General features: G+C 46.6%; 1 protein-coding gene across 1 annotated transcript in view; it reads right to left on the bottom strand.

Moving 5' to 3' along the window:
* The window catches only part of rimbp2b (RIMS binding protein 2b), a 276,601-nt gene that overhangs the window by 82,129 nt on the left and 179,519 nt on the right, over window positions 1–14,953 (bottom strand). Inside the window, exons 8-9 of the mRNA XM_078227134.1 lie at window positions 9,339–9,490; window positions 2,957–3,033 (exon numbers count right to left, since the gene is read on the bottom strand). Of these exons, the coding sequence (XP_078083260.1) occupies window positions 2,957–3,033; window positions 9,339–9,490 (229 nt within the window). The remainder of the gene's footprint in view (window positions 1–2,956; window positions 3,034–9,338; window positions 9,491–14,953) is intronic.

Consider the following 14,953-nt stretch of genomic DNA (forward strand, 5'->3'; position numbering starts at 1 on the left):
GTGTCCTGGGGTGCGTAGGTTAGAGGGATTAGCGTGGTAAATTTGTGGGGATAGGGCCTGGGGTGGGATTGTTGTTGGTGCAGACTCGATGGGCCGAATGGCCTCTTTCTGCATTGGGGTTTTTATGATTTCTAGACATATTTACAAGAGGACATGGGTAATTTTATGGGTGAATTTATTTTTTTTCTTGTTGGAGGTAATTAGATTTTATTTGTCTGTTACAAGACAAACCTTGGGCTGAATTTATGACTGGCTGCAGAGACGTGTTTCGACGTGTGAATGGCCACACTCGGAGGAAGTAAGATTCTACTCCACATTTCCGACCTCGCGTCATTTTCCTCGGGCCTTTTTGTGGGTTGAGATTGTCTACCTCAATGCAAAACACACCCACACTGCCATTGAGAGAGGGTTCCCACTTTATCTGGGGGTGGGGGGGGGGGCGGTGTGAAAATTGGATTTCCTGCCTCACACCATTCCCGTCTGGTGCTGCACGTCTTCGGAAACCCGTTCAAAGCAAGTCAGGTTTGAGAATCTTTGAAGGAATTGGTAAGGCTGCTGAGCAGTCTGGAACATTCTGAAATGTTTCCACATTATCGAATATCACTATTGGACGTTGGATTGCAATGTAGATGTGTTTTAAATGCACTGATCCATCGTAGGGATCAGTCCTTTACAGGAAGCTGACCCTTACATTGACCAGTCTTGTGAATTTGTTCACATGCATTTTCCAATGCCATAAATGTTGTCAAATGTCCCACCAGCCTGTGCTGTCATCTTTTCTACTGTGATTTAAATTGATACAGCTTATTTTTTTAAAAAGTAGTTTTGACACTTGAAAAAAAAACTAATCATCTGTTCCATTACATTGACTGACAGTCACTCTACTTTTAAATTGAAATGTATGCTTCTGTCTTTTCCTTCTCGGAGAGAAGTCTATAGTCTGGGCAGCTGTAGCCATAATGAATGTTTGGGTGAGTTTCAAATGCTGCTCAGTTTCAGCACAGTAGGTTTTCCTTTTATCTGAGATTGAATGACAGTTTCAGCAAGTTGTGATAACAGGTTGTGCCTTTGATGTGGGGTGGAATCTTGTGGAGATGACGGGAGTCTTGGCCACTGGATTGAGAACCAATGAGAGTCCTGCATCACTTCTTTTCATCGCATCTTGTGCCACTTGGGCACTGGACAGGATCGTGGCAAACCTTCCCCTGGGGGCAGAAGTTCTCCCTGTCGAGAGCTGCCAGCCAATCAGAAACTGGCAGCTCTATTGAGCAGCAGTACCACTGGGAAGATGGTGGCTACTGTCGGTACTACATCTACCTGAGGCGCTGGATTGATACAGGATGCCAAGCCGATTGATGGCTGGAGGGTGTAGAGCATGGGGGCTGTGGGGGAGGAGGAAGGTATTCCTGGAATGGCAGGACTGATGTATGAAGAGAGATTAGATCGACTGGGCTTGTACTCACTGGAATTTAGAAGAATGAGATGGGATCTCATAGAAACATATAGAATCCTGATGGGACTGGACAGGCTAGATGTGGGAAGAATGTTCCTGATGTTGGGGAAGTGCACAACTAGGGGTCACAGTCGAATGGACTGTTAAATCTCATGGGATCCAGGGTGAGATATAAGATTTAACCTTATGCAACAACCTACCATGCGGTACCTTGTCAAAGGTCTTGCTAAAGTCCATGTGGGTTCAAATCCCACCATGGCAGATGGTGACATCTGAATTCAATAAAAATCTGGAATTAAGAATCTACTGATGACCATGAAACCATTGTCGATTGTCACAAAAACCCATCTGGTTCACTAATGTCCTTTAGGGAAGGAAATCTGCCGTCCTTACCTGGTCTGGCCTACATGTGACCCCAGAGCCACAGCAACGTGGTTGACTCTCAACTGTCCTCAGGCAACTAAAGGACGGGCAATAGATGCTGAACAAACAGAAGAAAAAGGGAGAAAGTCCTGCAGACAGAATTTAAAGACTGAGAAATATATTGAAAACCAGGACCTTAAGGGTAGTAAACCAGATGGGTAGTAATCACCGGATTACTCCCAGTGTCCTGTGCTAGCGAAGGGAGAGCAGATAAATGTCTAACCGGAGAGATGCCGGAGAAACTTTCTCTGAGAGAAAAGTGAGGCTGTGGGACTCACTTTCACAATGAGTGACTGAGACATTAACTATATCAACACTCAGGATTAGATTGGAGAGTTAAAGTCAAGGAATTGAAAGAATACGGGGACAAGGCAAATGATTAGATATATCTGTGAAGGATAAACAGCAGCAAGGACTGATGGGCCGAATGGTCTCCTCCTGTGCTGCAATACGCTGGTCTTGTGTCTTTCTCATTCGCAAAGTTTTATCAATGTTGTTAAAGAAGGCAAACAAAGTCACCGATCTCTCAAAACCTGACACTAATAGGTGGGTGGGAGATGTGATTCCTGTAAACTTCCCTGGACTTCTGGGTGAAACATCTTAACAACCTCATCCTGTGACTAACCTGCTTCCCAACAACTCAACATCAAATCAAATCAATGCTAAGATTCAATGAGCACCCATCGACTGTGACTCAGCGCTCACGGAGTGATGTGCAAGGGGCCATATTTATAAATCACAATTTGGGCGGCTCGGTGGCACGGTGGTTAGCACTGCTGCCTCACAGCGCCAAGGACCCGGGTTCAATTCCCGGCTCGGGTTACTGCCTGTGTGGAGTTTGCACCTTCTCCCCGTGTCTGCATGGGTTTCCTCCGGGTGCTCCGGTTTCCGCCCACACTCTGAATGTCCGTGGGTTAGGTGCATTAGCTAAATTGATCCTAGTGTCAGGGGGACTAGCAAGGTAAATATGTGGGGTTATGAGGATAGGGATTGTGGTCGGTACAGACTCGAATGGGCCAAATGGCCTCCTTCTGCACTGTAGGGATTCTATGATGTACAAAGGGGCAGTGACCAGCTTACCTGTAACGGGCAACACACAGGTGCACCCTCCCTGTGTACTTCATTTTGGGGTTAGTTTCCTCCACTTCAATGTCCATCTGTCCACAAAACAAGCAAAGAATAAAAGCTTACATTTCCACCTCGTGTTTCACATCCCAAACCAGACCCACAGCCAATAAGGTGCTGGTGACATGCAGTCATTGTTGAAATGTAAGAAACAAGCCAATTTGTGCACAGCAGGATCCCACAAACTGAAATGAAAGATAATCAGGTTATTCATGCAGCAACACGGTGGCAAGCACTGCTACCTCACAGCGCCAGGGACCCGGGTTCGATTCCTGGCTCGGGTCACTGTCTGTGTGGAGTTTGCACGTTCTCCCCATGTCTTCGTGGGTTTCCTCCGGATGCTCCGGTTTCCTCCCACAATCCAAAGATGTGTGGGTTTGGTGCATTGGCCATGCTAAATGTGCGGGGTTATGGACATGGATCTGGGTAAGATGCTCTTTGAGAGAGTCAGGGCAAACTCAATGGGCTGAATGGCCTCTTTCTGCACTTTCGGGATTTTATGATTCTATTGCTGACTGAGAGTTAAGTATAGACCCGGGATGTGAGAGAGAAATGCCTGGCATAGGGAAGGAAATCTGCCTCTTCCTTGAGGATTCCAACATAAATCTTTAACTTAAGGGGTATTTTTTAACCATGTGACATTGTTTCATTTTGAAAGTGTTCAAAGAATCTCATAGAAAGAGGCCATTCAACCCATCATTCCTGTGCTAGCTCTTTGAAAGAGCTATGTAATTAGCCCCATTCTCCGGCTCTTTTTCCAGTTACTTAACAGTTACTATCGCATCTTCTTCCATCGCTCTTTCAGATGCGTTCCAGGTCACAATAACCTGGAACGCCATCAAAAGTCCTCCTCATCTCCACCTCCAGTTCTTTCATCAAAGCTGCGACCTCTGACCCTCTGGCGACATCTGACCCTCCAAGACAGCTTCTCCTTTAATTTCATTATGAAGAAACCAAAGAAAGCATTCTTTCTGGTTGTATCACAGCTTGGTATGGGCTCCTGCTCTGTCCAAGACCGCAAGGAACTACAAAAGGTCGTGAATATAGCCTAATTCATCACCAAACCATCCATTGACTCTGTCTACAATTCCCACTGCCTCAGAAAAACAGCCAGCATAATTAAGGACCCCCACGCACCCCAGACATTCTCACTTCCACCTTCTTCCTTCGGGAAAAATAAATAAAAGTCTGGGGTCACGTCCCCACCAACTCAAGAACAGCTTCTTCCCTGCTGCTGTCAGACTTTTGAATGGACTTACCTTTGCATTAAGTTGATCTTTCTCTACACCCTAGCTATGACTGTAACACTACATTCTGCACTCTCTCATTTCCTTCTCTATGAACGGTATGCTTTGTCTGTATAGCGTGCAAGAAACAATACTATTCACTGTATACTGATACACGTGGCAACAATAAATCAAATCAAATCAAAATCACCACCGTGGTAACAATACCATTTACAAGGTGCACTGCAACAACTTGCCAAGGCTCTTCTGACGGCACTTTCCAAACTCGTAATCTATATCATCTGGAAGGACAAATGCAGCAGATGTGTTGGAACATCACCACCTGCAAGTTCCCTTCAAGTCACATATCATCCTGACTTAGGACTTACTCACAATTCTGTGTATCTTTGCAGGGCAGAAAAGAGAATATGACACATGCAGAATCAAATACCAATTGAAACTAGTTTATTCTGGATTGACTATATATATGCATACACAAATGGCCATACGAGGGTGCAATGACATTCTCCCTCCGTAATTAAAAAAATTACACAAAGTTCAAATTGCATACAACTTACATACATTTCTTGTTCTTCATTCATTTACAAATTCAACTTAACCACTGGTTTCCTGTTTGTAAGAGGGTAGTTCTTTTCTTAACCCAAACTTCAGAGCTTGGGGAAGGATCTTGACCCATCTGGATCTGAGTCTGAGGAGATGTTTTCTCCAATGACCACTGAATATTCCTGGTTTTGAATGGAATTTTCCACTTTATCAAACATATCTGCCTGATTCTGGCTTGGATCTGAACTCGGTTCAGACACAACATGTGTTGGAGTGATTACTGGTAGTCTACTCATGTCTCAACTCTCCAATTCATCAGACTCGATCGATTCTTCCCAAATCTTCTTCTTTGTGAGCCTCTGAATTTAAAAGGTGATCTATATGAACAAACCTAACCATTACACCACCGGACAACCTGACCAAACATGTGCAATGTTCTGGTACCAGCCCACCCACATGCACCAACAGTGTTTTCACTGAGACTGGATTTCAAAACTAGTTCTCAGAGAAAAAAAAACTTAGTTCCTCCACTAATTTGCTGGAAGCTTCTCCAACCAAGTCTGTTGTTCAGAAGGAGAATCCAAATTCCTATCCTCATTGCCAGACTGGGATATCTTTGCAGGACAGAAAAGAGACTTGGTGCCACATGGAAAATTAAGTACCAGATGAAACTAGTTTAACCTGGTTTGACGGTATATATACATCGACAAATAGCCACAAGTGAATGCTATACTACTATTACATACTTCTTCACTTTTGTTGGGTCAAAATCCCGGAACTAGCTTCCTAACAGAATTCTGGGCGTACCTACACCACATGGACTGTAAAGATTCAAGGCAAAGTTTAAAGTTTTTAAAGCTTATTTATTAATCACAAGTAGGCTTACAACAAAACTGCAATGAAGTTACTGTGAAAGTCCCCTCATTGCCACACTCCGGCGCCTGTTCGGGTACACTGAGGGAGAGTTTAGCACGGCCAATGCACCTAACAGCACATTTTTCGGACTGTGGGAGGAAACCGGAGCACCCGGGGGAAACCCACATGGGGAGAACGTGTAAACTCCACACAGACAGTGACCCAAGCCGGGAATTGAACCCGGGTCCCTGGCACTGTGAGGCAGCAGTGCTAACCACTGTGCCACCGTGCCACCCCAAATGGCTCACCATCATCTTTCCAAGGGCAACTAATGGGCAATAAATTCTGGCCTAGCCAGTGATGTCCACATCCCATGAAAGAATAAAAGCTACTCTGTTTTAATGATGTTAGTTTTAGGTCGAAACCCATAAGCAATTGGTGAGAGTGATGATTGGGTGATTAGAATTGACAAGAGAAATGAAATTAGATGAGTTGAAGTGAAGCGTGTATTTGACAGTCAGGATAAATAAATTGTTTTTGACCTGGTTTGGGTTGTGATCAGTTATAAAAGAGTCACGTTCCTCAGACTACCAGTTTATGAGACTTCCATTACTCGAGCGCCTTTGAGAATGTTCCTTCCTTTGCACATCTCAAAATGTCAATTGTCTTGTGTGGATGAAGTGAAATTTGCAAAATGACTATTCCCGTTGTACCATCTGAGAATTCCAAACTCCCACCTTTAACTGAGAATGTCAAATTCTGCCAAGGGATTAAATGGGAAGTTTGCGCGATTGTTAGTCTGCCTTTGACTGCTGCTTTTTGAAGATATAATCCACCCAGAGTGAGTCAAACAATATTCAACACAATATACTTAGCTGAAGGTCACAAGGTTGGCTTGTGCATTGTAGTGACTGCAAACTCAATGTCATTTGCAATTCTTAGGGCAATATATAGAATAGTTATTTCATAGGAAGAGGCCATTCGGCCTATTGAGCCCATGCCAGCTCTTTGTAACAGCATCACAGTGAGTCTCACACCTCTGCTTTCTCCTGTAGCTCCAGAGATAATTTCTCTTTGGGTGCCGATCCAATCCCATTTGAAAACCCTGATTGAATCTGTCTCCACCACACTCTCGGACAGTGCATTCCAGATCCTAACCACTCGCTGTGCTAAGTCAGCATGCTCTCCAAAACAGCTGGAACTATTTACTGAAGGCCCCTGACACATGAGGAATGAGAATGGGGGAGTATAGCCAGATGTTTAATCAACAGACTTGGTACAAAAAAGGTCCTGCATTTCTGTAGCACCTCATGCAACCTCAGGACATCCCAAAGTGTTTCACAGCCAATGACATTGCTTGAATTGTAGTCAATGTTAATATAGGAACTCAGTGGCCAATTTATGCACAGCAAGCTCCCAAAAACAGCAATGAAATTAGCCAATAATCTGTTCATGAATGTTGATTGGGGGATGAATATCCAATAGGAGACCAGAACACTCCTATTCCTCAGATAGTCCTGGCTGATCTTTCGCCTCCAGCTGAAAGGCCGGGGACATCCCCTCTGACAGTGTAGCACCCCCTAGCCCTGCCCGGAGGGTCAGCCCTGCACGCTCCCCCAGCCCTGCTCTGCATGGAGCGTCAGCGTGGAGCTCAGGGGCTCTTGGGTTGGACTGGGATTCACAATCTCGGACTCGGAGACGAGACAGCGACACATTGAGCGATTGCTCACACCTTCGGATTGGCTGTTACTGAGCGAAATACCACTTTAAATCCCAGCTTCTCCAGGGAGAGAGTGCAAACAATTCAAGAAGCTGTTCACTACCCCAGCCTTCACCCCATCTCCCCCACCCCCAAACCCTGTACACATCTATACACCCTCAACCCACCTACACTCCTCCACCTCCATCTCCCCCTATCCCACCAACCCAACCTCCACCCCCATCTCCCCCATCCCAACCCCCCGCCTATACACGCACACCCCCAACCCTGCTCCCCATCACCCACACCCCCAACCCTGCTCCCCATCGCCCACACCCCCAACCCTGCTCCCCATCGCCCACACCCCCAACCCTGCTCCCCATCATCCACACCCCCAACCCTGCTCCCCATCATCCACACCCCCAACCCTGCTCCCCATCATCCACACCCCCAACCCTGCTCCCCATCATCCACACCCCCAACCCTGCTCCCCATCATGCACACCCCCAACCCTGCTCCCCATCGCCCACACCCCCAACCCTGCTCCCCATCATCCACACCCCCAACCCTGCTCCCCATCACCCACACCCCCAACCCTGCTCCCCATCACCCACACCCCCAACCCTGCTCCCCATCGCCCACCCCCCCAACCCTGCTCCCCATCGCCCACCCCCCCAACCCTGCTCCCCATCGCCCACACCCCCCAACGCTGCTCCCCATCACCCACACCCCCAACCCTGCTCCCCATCACCCACACCCCCAACCCTGCTCCCCATCGCCCACACCCCCCAATGCTGCTCCCCATCACCCACACCCCCAACCCTGCTCCCCATCACCCACACCCCCAACCCTGCTCCCCATCGCCCACACCCCCAACCCTGCTCCCCATCGCCCACACCCCCAACCCTGCTCCCCATCACCCCCCAACCCTGCTCCCCATCACCCACACCCCCAACCCTGCTCCTCATCGCCCCCCCAACCCTGCTCCCCATCACCCCCCCAAGCCTCCTCACACAGCTGCCTATTGCCCCAGTCACGGGACAGGAGAGCTCTAAGTTATCACTCTGTGTGTTTGACCCATAGCCTGGTGGGTATGATGCACAGTTCTGGGGGTCTTGTGTCTCCGTGATGTGGGCGTGGCTGGCTAGGCCAGCATTTATTGCCCATCCCTAATTGCCCCTTGAGAAGGTGGTGGTGAGCCGCCACCTTGAACTGCTGCAGTCCCTGTAGTGTAGGTACACCATGATGTTGTTAGGGATGGAGCTCCAGGATTTTGACCCAGCGACAGTGTGGGAACGGCGATATATTTCCAAGTCAGGATGGTGAGTGGCTCGGAGGGGAACCTCCAGGCGGTGGTGTTCCCAGGTATCTGCTCCCCTTGTCCTTCTAGTTTGCAGAGGTCACAGGCTTGGAAGGAAAATTAAAATGACCCCCACCTGAGCTTGCAGTGAGGACATTTGTCACAGGATTTGCTGCTTCAGATCAAATAGCTTCTCTTCAAATCCTAAGACTGAAAATATCGGTAATACAATCGGTGACTATCACACGGCTTTGATATCAGATAAACTGACTGCCCAGAGACTTCCCTTCAGCTTTCTTGGGCAATACTGAGAGTTATTGGCAGACACAAGTACTGCCGCATACTGATTCGATGTGTAACGATGGGTTCCAGGGGCTGTTGCTTAGGTAACAGCAGAATGAACAGCGATTGGTTAGGAAGAAATATTTGCTAAAAAAAATCTCCTAAATTGAATGACAATGGATGGCTCCCTGAATGTTGGGACAGTGAAGCATCGTAATGTCGTCTCTCGGCTAGTTAATCCAGGGGCCTGATGCAGAGTTTACCATGACATTTCAATGCTGCAAACTGGTAAATAAAAGCTGAGAATGACACGGCAAGCGTCACGCGAGATGGTTTGACACCATAGCCAGAGTTTGACCTTTCTACTGTCTTTTCGACAATGATTTATCAAGTAGCATGACGCACACTGACCTCAGAGAAACGGCCCTGCCTGGGGCTGCTGGGACTCGACCTAGACAGGAAAGTAGGTTTGACAGAGAGCAGCTCTGGCTTTCCACCAGATATCTGAAGGGGTCGAATATACTCGGAGATCACTGATCTGCTCCCAGAAGGACTTTCATTGCCTGAAAGCAGAACACAAAGAAAAGATTGGTCCTCAGAGTGTCTGAACTGTCATCTCACTAATTCTTAGTTACTGAGGAACACAGCAGATAGATTGTGGTCTGAATCTGTATTTTTAATTACACAGACATCTGGGTAATTCTATGTACATACACAAATGTAGTTGTAGACTAACCAACTACAACTTATTCAGAAAAGTCAGTATTAAATTCAAGACCAGTGCATAGAGGATTAAATCTGATTTATTTACCTTGTTGGTTTATCATGTCTGGATTAAGTCACAAGATGTTAATTATTTTTCAGATGAAATTTTAAAAATTCATTTATGGTATGTGAGGTTGTTGGCTGGCCAGCATTTATTGCTCTCCCTAATTACCCTTGAGAAGATGGTGGTAAGCTGCCATCTTGAGCCGCTGCAGTCCATGTGGTGCAGGTGCCCCCTCAGTGCTGTTAGGGAGGGAGTTCCAGGATTTTGACCCAGCGGCTGCGAAGAAATGGTGATAAATTTCCAAGTCAGGGTGGTGAGTGGCTTGGAGGGAAACCTCCAGGTGGTGATGTTCCCAGGTCTCTGCTGCTCTTGTCCTTCTAGATGGTATCAGTCAGTCATCAACGGTTTAACTCACCATTATGTTTAAAAAAACAATCGCGGCATTGATCATGGAGAGTTTTTCACTCTGAACAGCCGCTTTCCAATTCTGGTCGTGTTGTTGCTGAGATTTGAACTCAGAAATCACTAGAGGGGAATAAAATGGCGTCCATCGGGTTTACTGTCCCCATCCTGGTATTGACATGACACAATGGAGTTATTGACCAATCACAGTGACCAATCCCAAATGAGCCTCCAACAGACCAGACACGGGCTGAGGAAAGCCTCAATAGGGGAGAGTTTTGGTTCAAAGTCACCCAGCACACTCTCCTCACCGCACATCAGATCTCAAATCCCTCTCATATTCCAGCCCACAATGTGATTCCTGAATTAAATCCATCTAATTTGTATTTAAATTTATCAATATTCCCTCCTTGCTCTGTCTCCCTGGGTGCCTGTTCTATAACCTGACCATTGGCTCACTGAGTTACCCTTCCCAGGATCGCTTTGGAATTCTCTCTCTCTCTGAGTGCATTCCGTGTCCTCTGGTTCTAACCTCTGGAACAAGGTGAAAGAGCTGGGCATTGGTGTCACTAACCCGTCCCTTCAGAATCAGAAAGAACAGCAACCACGTCACCTCTCAATCTTCCCTTACTCACTGAGAACAGGCTCCAGGTTCATGAAGGGGAGGTCATGTTTGACTAATTTGGTGGAATTCTTTGAGAACATTACAAGCGCGGTGGACAATGGGGAACCTGTGGATGTGGCGTATCTGGATTTCCAGAAGGCATTTGACAAGGTGCCGCATCAAAGACTGCTGCATAAGATAAAGGTGCACGGTGTTACGGATAATGTATTAGCATGGATAGAGGATTGGTTAACTAACGGAAAGCAAAAAGTGGGGGTAAATGGGTGTTTTTCTGGTTGGCGATCAGTGACGAGCGGTGTGCCTCAGGGATCAGTGTTGGGACTGCAATTGTTTACATAGATGATTTGGAATTGGGGACCAAGTGTAATGTGTCAAAATTCGCAGATGACACTAAGATGGGTGGAAGAGCAAAGTGTGCAGAGGACGCTGAAAGTCTGCAAAGGGAAATAGATAGTCTAAGTGAGTGGGCGAGGGTCTGGCAGATGGAGTACAATGTTGGTAAATGTGAGGTCATCCATTTTGGTAGGAATAACAGCAAAATGGACTATTATTATGCACAGAACGGGAACCCCGTTACCAGCAGCGCTGGCCAATGGCAGGCTGCCCCTGTCGCTATGAAACACACCAATGGGCATGGGGGAAATCCTACCCAATAACCCACAGATATGGAAACATCGGCAACTTAGTAAAACATCCCAAACACTCCGAGTGTTATCAGTTAAACAGAATGATGGAGTTTAAGGAACATCTTAAAGGAGTAGGAAGAGGGGCTGAGGTTCAGGGAGGGAATTGCACAGTTTCGGGGTCCAGGCAGCTGATGGTCAGTAATGAAGAGGTTATAATCAGGGACACTCAAGAGGCTGGAACTGGAGAGAATCTACCAATCAGGTTCCTCGGAGCTCACAATATGATACCTCGAACCCTCCAATCAAAGGTTAAAGTGAGTCTCGGCCTTCAAAGTGTCAGGTCAAAGGTACCTGACCCTTAACCTCATTCCAGCACCCGGTGCCAGATAAAACCCACCTCATTGGTCACTGCGTCCACTGACAGCTCGGAATCTCCCAGTGTAATTGTGTAAAGAAATGAAACAGGATTATTAATAGAACAATTCCAATCGCTCAACAACAACACCTGGCATTGATATAGTGCCTTTCACATTTCACAAATGTCAGAAGTTGTATTTTAGTGCAGCGATTATCACCAGAGAAATTACCCTGAGCTACATGAGGTGATATTTGGACAGAAGCCCAAACATTTGGTCAAAGTGGCAGGTTTTAAAGAGGGTTTTACAGGAGGTGAGAGAGGCTGAGGGACAGAGGGGCTGGGGGTGCTTGTGGGGAGGGGTGGGGGGGGGTGGGGAGGATTCTGGAGCTTGGGGCCCAGGCCCCTGGAGGCGTGGCCACCAACGGTGGAGTAATTAACACCGAGAATCAGAGAGATTGTCACCTTCTGTTTGGTTTTGTCCAAAGAATAACAAAACCATCGGATATTCCCGATCTGCATCCATGCTTTGAGGACGGGAGAGGTGAATTTGGGCTTGGCAAGGATTTGTGTGATGCAGGAATTGATGGGACAACGTTAGATACTCAAATTCCAGCAGCCAGTCCGATTTGTCCCAGGGCTATTTTAATTTTTGAATGTAGCAGCTTTAAGCTTGAAGATGAAGGAGATTAATGGGACTGACGGTTTGCTTCCAGCAATCTGATTGCTGCAAAGAGGCACATCCATTCTCGCAACGTCGCTGACATTTAATAGATTACTGAATTCATGTTGCAGCATCAGCAAATTCCACTCTGTCCTTTCATCTGATGTGCTTTGGAAATGAAATAAATTCACCCCATAAACACACCAGTTATCAAACCGACAAGAATGCCTGCACTGACACACACAACAATGGTGGCCTCGAGCACAAAACCCTTCTGACTATTAACTGTTCCTTTCCCGAGAACTGCAAGGATCTGGAATTCTGATCAGAGGCAGTGACTGAATTCTTAATGTTAAAACTGAGTCTCCTGTAGGGTATTTGAGGAATTTTCCCATGATCTTGGGATAAGATTCCTCTCTCTGTTATCTACCCAAGAAATAGTCAAACTGATTGGTTACTTATCAGTGGTTTGGGGAGGGGCCAGCAGACTTCCCCACAAGATCATTCCCTTCATTCCGAGAACGGCTTACACCGAGGGGGTAATTTGAGAGCTGATGTGTAGCGAATAGCGTGTGCTTGGGAGAAACAGGTGACTTTGAGCCAAAGGGCTGGAATTCCATCGACCCCCCCCCCACCCCCACCTCACTGCCTCTGGGAGCGGGACGGCAGGCAAGAGGAGAGGTGTAAAACTGGGCATCTTGCAGCAGTGTCCTGTGTCAGGAAAACAGAGGAAATTATCTATATTTGTATTGTTGACTATTAGAAATAAGGTATCGATTGAAGTGGGTTTAATTCAATGTTTTTGTGTAAGGAATGGTAAACCCAGAGTTAGATTCAGGCTGGGCAAAGGTGTTTGTATATGTGGGGGTTTGATCATTTCAAATTCTGCTTGAATTGTGCTTAGAGAGGGTTATGACATGAAAAGTAAACAAAGCTAGCAGAAGCATAAAGTCATTGCTTAGCAACCGGGACACCTTTAGGGTAGGAAAGCTTTTTGAGTTTAGTTTTAGTTGGATACACAGCAGTTGGAATTAGGTAGTGAGAGAGAAGGCAGTTCTCAGGGTTATGCTGGAAGCAGTTGGTTATAGAAAGCTAGAGAGGGAACGTCTCTCTGTGCTTTGCCAGAAGAAAAGCCATACCATGGAGTAATGGTTAAGAAAACAAGTGCAGCGATCTAAAGAGCAATGAAGTAAGGCAACTAGAAAACCAAAGGGAGGTTTTGATGAAGTCTGAGGTTAAAAGTACTTGAACAGAGAACTGATCAGTAAAGATGGACAGAGCTGAGAAGAAAGCTGAGAAGCTAGAAAGATATCTTAAATGGCTTTCAGGTTTGTGGAATTTTACTGCAGCCTGTAGAATGTGAGTGGAAATAATTGTGGAAATTGGTGGCTGGATCTCAGAGTTTGGGTAAAAACATCTAAGACAAAGGAAATCTGAAACGTTAGGTGAAAAACCTGGAGTGGATTCCTTGTTAAGAGTGGAATGGAAGCTTAGTTTGACAGGATAGCTCGAAAACCCTGGAATGGATTCTTAATGAAAACAGCTGATGGAAAGCATTGTTTGAAAGGAGATTTTGAAGTGTGTTTTTTTTGGAGCGGATTTTGGAAACACTCATTGGACAATCATCTGAGGGATTGTAAGAGAAATTTGTGGAGGATTGGTTGAGTGGCATCAGCTTTTTGGTTTCAGAGTGGGGTGTTATTTTTGAAAACTGTACATTTGTGAAGCTGAGGGGGCCTGAAGGAGTATTGGATTATACTTAAACTTCTCTTGTTTACTAAATGCCATGTTTCTGTAGTGTAGTGGTTATCGCATTCGCCTCACACGTGGAAGTTCCCTGGTTCGAAAGCAGACATAAACATTCCCCAAAAAGCTTTTGGGTGGCACAGTAGCACAGTGATTAGCACTGCTGCTTCATAGCTCCAGGGACCCAGGTTCGATTCCCGACTTGGGTCACTGTCTGTGCGGAGTTTGCACGTTCTCCCCGTGTCTGTGTGGGTTTCCTCTGGGGACTCCGGTTTCCCCCCACACTCCAAAGATGTGTGGGTTAGATTAATTGGCCATGCTAAATTGCCCCTTAGTGTCCCGGGATGCGTAGCTTAGAGGGATTAGCAGATAAATATGTAGGGATGGGACCTAGGTGGGATGATGGTCGGTGCAGGCTTGATGGGCCGAATGGCCTCTTTCTGCACTGTAGGGATTCTATGAAATGCTTCTTTCTTGTTGTTACAACTAATTGGCAGTCCATGACTCTGTTCCTCTATGTTTTCTTAAAGAAAGTAAAAATTATAATCTTTTGAGCCACAGTTCCACTCTGGAATCTTCCAGCAGCAACACCAACTGGGATTGTAACACCTGCCCATCACTCACCGACTGCCATTGGGGTTTTATCTGCAGTGAGGCAGGTATCAGGCAGTGCCAGCCTGCTCATCCCTCCTCCTGCTGCCATTGGGAATTTACCCGTAATGGCGGGTGCAAGGAGCAAGTGTCCCAGTGTACTGGGGTGGGGGGTGGAAATGAGGGATGGGGGGGTGCCTCCTGTTTGGGCACCATGTGTCCAATGAAGGCTTCCAAAAAGGCCTTCC

Source organism: Mustelus asterias, chromosome 13, assembly GCF_964213995.1.
Source record: "Mustelus asterias chromosome 13, sMusAst1.hap1.1, whole genome shotgun sequence".
NCBI lineage: Eukaryota > Metazoa > Chordata > Chondrichthyes > Carcharhiniformes > Triakidae > Mustelus > Mustelus asterias.